The sequence below is a fragment of the Platichthys flesus genome, chromosome 3 (assembly GCF_949316205.1).
Source record: "Platichthys flesus chromosome 3, fPlaFle2.1, whole genome shotgun sequence".
NCBI lineage: Eukaryota > Metazoa > Chordata > Actinopteri > Pleuronectiformes > Pleuronectidae > Platichthys > Platichthys flesus.
In genome coordinates this window covers 333,181-340,000 of record NC_084947.1, presented here as the reverse complement: position 1 = coordinate 340,000, position 6,820 = coordinate 333,181, and the positions used below count along the sequence as shown (strand labels likewise).

At 49.0% G+C, this 6,820-nt stretch overlaps 1 protein-coding gene across 1 annotated transcript in view; it reads right to left on the bottom strand.

The window, feature by feature from the left end:
* LOC133949875 (docking protein 2-like) overlaps positions 1-6,447 on the bottom strand; it is a 7,009-nt gene extending 562 nt beyond the window's left edge. Inside the window, exons 1-8 of the mRNA XM_062383926.1 lie at positions 5,752-6,447; positions 5,196-5,321; positions 3,242-3,409; positions 2,717-2,825; positions 1,606-1,775; positions 1,258-1,527; positions 1,029-1,100; positions 1-653 (exon numbers count right to left, since the gene is read on the bottom strand). The exon at positions 1-653 is cut by the window's left edge and continues 562 nt beyond it. Of these exons, the coding sequence (XP_062239910.1) occupies positions 1-653; positions 1,029-1,100; positions 1,258-1,527; positions 1,606-1,775; positions 2,717-2,825; positions 3,242-3,409; positions 5,196-5,321; positions 5,752-5,811 (1,628 nt within the window). The 5' untranslated portion in view covers positions 5,812-6,447. The remainder of the gene's footprint in view (positions 654-1,028; positions 1,101-1,257; positions 1,528-1,605; positions 1,776-2,716; positions 2,826-3,241; positions 3,410-5,195; positions 5,322-5,751) is intronic.
* Between the last annotated feature and the right edge of the window lie 373 nt (positions 6,448-6,820).

Genomic DNA, 6,820 nt, shown 5'->3' with positions numbered 1-6,820 from the left:
CCTTTGGGGTCGTCAGCTGTTCCCATGTTCCTCCAGGCATCTCCTCTCATCTCCTCGGGGTCATCGTACACCACGGTAGGGACAGTGGAGTTCTGCCCCCTGGTGGCAGCGGCGCAGCCCTCAGGCTCGTCGTAGATGTGATCCAGCTTCCTGTGCGTTGGTTCGGGGGCGTCGTCTTTGCTATGGAAGATGTTCCTGATCTTGATCTCGTCGATGCTGTCATAAAGCGGGTCGGCGCCGGACTCCAGAGCCTGATGGGAGCTCAGGATGTCCACCATGATGTTCTTGGCGATGGTGTCGAAGGGGAGGGAGTACTCTGGGTCCGGGTTGATTTGAGGGAGGTGACAGGGCGGAGCCATGCTGGCTCCTCCCTCCCTTCTCTCCCTCTTGGAGCCTCGCTCTCTGGGGGCGGGCTGTGTGATTCGGGCGTAGGTCTGTTCCGGTTTTGGATTGGAGCTCAGTTTAGGGCTCTGACTGGCGTCGCGGGAGGGGGTGGACCCTGGGATCAGGGTGGGGCCCGGCTCGGCGTGGGGCAGAGGGCAGCTGGAGATCATCTTCACCTGGGTCTTTCGGGGGACGGAGAGACCGCGAGTCTCTAGAGACAAACTCTTCACGCCGGTCAGGACTTTGTCGACAGGAGGCTCCAGACGACTCTGAGAACAGAACAAAGAACGTTAGAGAGGGAACCAGTCGATAACCAGTCAGTGATGGATGATCTCATCTTTTACTGCCTGTCTTCATCAGTCACTACAACAGCTGAAGGTGTCCAGCAGGGGGAGCTTTGGGATCGCTTAGGTCCAATGTGGAAACTGAACTGGGTTAATGAGAACCAGGACGATGAAGAACTAATCCATGAGGATCATAACGAGTGAAATCAACACGAGCTTCCTGTTGGACGGTGGTGAGTTCAGGTGTTTCTACAAAACTCAAAGCTGTAACAGTTTCCTCTAAAAGAGAAATAAAACCAGAGTCACGAACTCATACTTGTCCCATCTCAAGACAACTCTGCTGTGAGGCTTGTGTCCTACCAGCTGGGGGCGCTCTTTGTGATGAGTCATGAGATGATGCTCTGTCACGGTGCTGTACACAGCGTCCTCCGCCTGCAGACAGGAAACAAACATTTCAAAGTTACAGCCAACAGCTGCAGGAAGACGACTTGAAATGTTTAGAGTGAACATCACGATCCTGACTTTATTCTGAAAATCCTGACTTTATTCTGAAAATCCTGACTTTATTCTGAAACCATGTACAGATGACCTGAGCAGCAGGGGGTTGTGGGATGTGACAGCGGGGTTGAGGTGGCAGCAGCAGCGTCCTGCTCTGGGGTGGGGGGGGCAAGTTGAGGTTGTGGGGGGTCTCTGGACTCGGCTGCCCCCCCACAGAGGTCTGTCCGTCGGGGGGGGCTGTCCTTCGCAGTTGGATAGCCGATTCGACCAGCTGAAACAGGAAGTTGCCCTGTTTGGTGTCAAACTCGAAACCGCCCTCTCCGGATGCACACCTCCGCCCAGCTTCAAAGGAGAAGGTCGACTGAAGACGAGATCAAAGACATCACTCACACCATCCTGTGTGTGTGTGTGTGTGTCTGTGTGTGTGTGTGTGTGACACCTTGTCTCGTCCAAAGCGTCTCAGGAATCTGTACGGCCATGTAAACGTCACGTCTCCCGTCTTGTTGAGCAGGTGAAGAGCGTCCATGTCCACTCGCAGGACGACGTCTCCCTTCAGTCGGCAGTGATCCGAGGCCTCGGTCCTCCGCACACACACTCTGAAGTCACGCACTGACACACACACACACACACACACTGATGAAATAACTGGTTGATCCACAGTTAACTCATTAACTCATCAGATTAGTTAATTATTTGTAATGTTTCTTCTTTCAGCTTCTCAAACTGAATATGTGATTCTCCTTCAGATTATAGATCCTTAATCATCTTTATGATTATAGATTCTGGGTTACAAACTGATCCTGGAGCTGTGTTGTCGGGTTAGGGTTACACTCGTTTTTCTACTGTAACACACACACACAGCATCATGATACACTACAGTGTTATGACTTTATTTCAAGTCATAGATCTCATGAGTTTTACCACAGCTTCCTGTTGAGAAACAGGAAGTTTGTTCCTTCAAGATAAAGGCTGAGGACGCTCTTCACACACACACACACACACACACACACACGGAGCAGGAACTAACACATACACGCCTGCCCTGCTCACACACATGTGACCTGTAGAGATGTGTGTGTGTGTTGCTGCAGATAAATGCATCACTTAAGCCGCAGGCTGCTAAATTTAACTGTGATGGGAAAACAGAGCGAGAGAGAGAGAGAGGAAGTGAGGTTTGAACTGAAAACTGCAACACAACAACACAACGACACAACAACACAACGACACAACGACACAACCGTTCACAACGTTTATCTCTGTCTGACTCAGTGTTCTGTCGACACAATGGCTGTAAATAAAGCAAATCCAAATCATCTGGTTCGCCCCCTGGTGGCTGGCCACAGTGCAGGTCATAGCCCCTCCTCCTCCATGTCAGCAGATGGGACATGAACCAAGTTAAATAAATGTTTGTAAAGATGTTTCTGTCATTTCAGTTCTTATCTCAAAGTGTTTCTGATCCGTTCGGTTTGAATCAGTTATTGATGATGTAGAAACAGGCGGAGCCGTGATGATTGACAGCTGACACTGGGAACCAGCAGGGAGACAGTTACCTGTTTGTCTTCCACTGTACAGAGAGTTGTCCTCCATCCCCTCGTCCTCCTCCACCCTGCTTCCTCTCTGCATGCTGCCTCGCTTCACGCTGTGCTCTGACCAGCTCATCTGCACAAACACCATTCATCAGAGTCACACAAACTACACAACAACAGTTACACACCCTACACTCCACCGACACCCACCAATCAGAGTTCAGATCTGTCTTATCATCACAGAAACATCCTGAGCCTGATTTGTGATCACGTATCAGAATCCAGATTTCAGTTCAAACTTTACTAAACTGTTTTTGACTCGTTGAACGATAAACAAACAAAAAAACAAAGATTCAAAACAAAAACAAACAAACAGTCGCTGTCCTGGTCAAAGTGAGTTCCAGTTCGACTGCAGGAGAGTCACAACAACTTCAACAACAACAACAACAACAACCAGAGTTTAAATTGACGACTCTGAGACTTCTCTACATGATTCACACAACGTGTGTGTGTGTGTGTGTCTGTGTGTGTGTGTGTGTGTGTACCCACAGGGAAGGCTATCTCACACAGTTTGTGTGTCCAGTCCTCCACCTGGTTTCTCTCTGCCGCAAACACGTAAATCTTTTCTGTTGTCTCCACCAGGAACGGTCCAGTGTCCCTGGGACACCCGTCCACCTCCACCCCCGAGACCCGGACACAGTCTGAGAGACGAATCACCTGGGGACAGACACAGGATGGTTATACCTAGACAACGGACCACATCGAGTCGGGGGGAGTCCGGTAGAGTCCAGTAGAGACCAGTAGAGTCCAGCAGAGACCGGTAGAGTCCGCTAGAGTGGGGTAGAGTCGGGTAGAGTCCATAAGGGTGCAGTAGGGTCCAGTAGAGTCCAGTAGAGTCCAGTAGAATCCAGTAGAGTCCAGTAGGGTCCAGTAGAGTCCAGTAGAGTCCAGTAGGGTCCGGTAGAGTCCAGTAGAGTCCAGTAGAGTCCAGTAGAGTCCAGTAGAGACCGGTAGAGTCCAGTAGGGTCCAGTAGAGTCCAGTAGGGTCCGGTAGAGTCTGCTAGAGTCGTGTAGAGTCGGGTAGAGTCCAGTAGAGTCCAGTAGGGTCCGGTAGAGTCCGGTAGAGTCTAGTAGAGTCGGGTAGAGTCCAGTAGAGTCCGGTAGAGTCCAGTAGAGTCCAGTAGAGTCCAGGAGAGTCCAGTAGAGACCGGTAGAGTCCAGTAGGGTCCAGTAGAGTCCAGTAGGGTCCGGTAGAGTCTGCTAGAGTCGTGTAGAGTCGGGTAGAGTCCAGTAGAGTCCAGTAGGGTCCGGTAGAGTCCGGTAGAGTCTAGTAGAGTCGGGTAGAGTCCAGTAGAGTCCGGTAGAGTCCAGTAGAGTCCAGTAGAGTCCAGGAGAGTCCAGTAGAGACCGGTAGAGTCCAGTAGGGTCCAGTAGAGTCCAGTAGGGTCCGGTAGAGTCTGCTAGAGTCGTGTAGAGTCGGGTAGAGTCCATTAGAGTCCAGTAGAGACCAGTAGGGTCTAGTAGAGTCCAGTAGAGTCCAGTAGGGTCCGGTAGAGTCTGGTAGAGTCAGGTGGAGTTGAGTAGAGTCCAGTAGGGTCCAGTAGAGTCTGGTAGAGTCTGGTAGAGTCGGGTAGAGTCCAGTAGAGTGCAGTAGGGTCCGGTAGAGTCTGGTAGAGTCTGGTAGAGTCGGGTAGAGTCCAGTAGAGTGCAGTAGGGTCCGGTAGAGTCTGGTAGAGTCAGGTGGAGTTGAGTAGAGTCCAGTAGGGTCCAGTAGAGTCTGGTAGAGTCTGGTAGAGTCGGGTAGAGTCCACTAGAGTCCAGTAGGGTCCAGTAGAGTCGGGTAGAGTCTGGTAGAGTCTGGTAGAGTCAGGTGGAGTTGAGTAGAGTCCAGTAGGGTCCAGTAGAGTCGGGTAGAGTCCAGTAGGGTCCAGTAGGGTCCAGTAGAGTCGGGTAGAGTCTGGTAGAGTCTGGTAGAGTCAGGTGGAGTTGAGTAGAGTCCAGTAGGGTCCAGTAGAGTCTGGTAGAGTCTGGTAGAGTCGGGTAGAGTCCACTAGAGTCCAGTAGGGTCCAGTAGAGTCGGTAGAGTCTGGTAGAGTCTGGTAGAGTCAGGTGGAGTTGAGTAGAGTCCAGTAGGGTCCAGTAGAGTCGGGTAGAGTCCAGTAGGGTCCAGTAGGGTCCGGTAGAGTGCAGTAGGGTCCAGTAGAGTCGGGTAGAGTCTGGTAGAGTCTGGTAGAGTCGGGTAGAGTCCACTAGAGTCCAGTAGGGTCCAGTAGAGTCGGGTAGAGTCTGGTAGAGTCTGGTAGAGTCAGGTGGAGTTGAGTAGAGTCCAGTAGGGTCCAGTAGAGTCGGGTAGAGTCCAGTAGGGTCCAGTAGGGTCCGGTAGAGTCTGGTAGAGTCTGGTAGAGTCCAGTAGAGTCCAGTAGAGTCCAGTAGGGTCCAGTAGAGTCTGGTAGAGTCCAGTAGAGTCCAGTAGGATCCAGTAGAGTCCAGTAGAATCAGACACCTTCTTGTGTTCCTGTTGTTTGCGCAGACTTTTCTCGACTCCTCCATCTTTACAGTCAAAGAACTCGAGTCTGGAGATGGAACACGGACTGTCCCTGTAGAGGGCGCTCCACACACGCTTCCACTTCTACACACAGACACACAAAGACAATGACAGGACTCATTAACTGTTACATTACTCACTTACTATACTCACATATACTGTTGTTGAACTTGTATTTATTTAAAAGGACAATGTTCATTGATTAACATGAGAGCAACGGTTCATATGAATGTTCCAGAGTTCGTCTCTAATGTTCATATTAATGATAAACAGAGAACAAACAAACAAACACAACAAACAAAAAACTGAGAAACACAACAAACAAAGAAGCACAACAATCAAATGTATAGCAAACTACCAGTTATATTAAAAATACACACTGAGCCAAACCAGTAAAAATTATAGATAATTCAAAGAAGACAGATATACCACTGACAAGCCTGTTAGCAGTGTTAGCATTGTTAGCATTGTTAGCATTGTTAGCAGTGTTAGCATTGTGTGTCAGTGCCGGTACCTTTCCAAACCTCTGCTGCTGGAGGTAAAGAATCCCTTGTTTCCTGATGTCCTCGTCCATCACCACTCTGTAACTTCACCTCTTTCTTTTCTCCTCCTCCTCTCCTCTTCACTTCTGTTACTCTTCACTTCTGTTCTCTTGTTCTGTTCTCTTCCTCTCCTCCTCTTCTTTCTCTTCTCTTCGTCCTCTCCTCTTCACTTCCTCTATCTTCTTATTTCCCTTCTCCTTCTCCTTCTCTCTGCCTTCTCTCCTCTTGCTCTCCTTCTCTTCTTTCGTCTCCTCCTCCTCTCCTGGTCTCTTCTGTTCCTCTTCACTTCTGTTCTCCTGTTCTGTTCTCTTCCTCTCCTCCTCTTCTTACTCTTCTCTTCGTCCTCTCCTCTTCACTTCTGTTTCTTGTCCGAGTTATTTGAAGCTTTTTCTTGTTCTTTTAAAAACACTTCAAACTTCCTCTTTTAATCACTTCTGATTCCTCTTCTCTTTTCTCTCTCTTTAACTTTGTTCAGGGCGGAGAGCTTCATCCTCTCTTCTTCTTCTTCTACTTCTTCGCCACATCCTCTTGTCTTTCTGCGGTGGGTGTGTTCCTGTACTGATCTTAGACCTACAGAGGTCATCTTGTCTGGTCCACAGTTCTTCGATGAGCTGTTTGACGGTTAAGACTTCAGGGTTTATGTTTATGTTTAGTTATTAAGTTTGGGTTAGGGTTAGTGTGTGTGTGTGTGTGTGTGTGTGTGTGTATGTGCTGTTTCTTGTTGCTGTGTGATTCAGAACTAACGAGTGTAAACTTTTTTCTCTTCTCTATCGTTCCATCTTCTTCTTCTTTTTTTTCTTCTTCCCTCTTCGGGTGTCTGTCATCACTTCTTCCTTTATGTTTTTATTCAAACATTACAGGTATCCTGCGCCCCCTGGTGGTCATGTTGAAGCTGCATTGGTTTCTGCCTATCTTGAACAAACGGTGGGTGTAATATTCAACGTACCACAGAGTAAAAGTATAAATACTCCATTACAAGTGGGACCCATATACTATGACATCACACCTGAGCCATTACTCTCACCATGAGTCGGCATTATC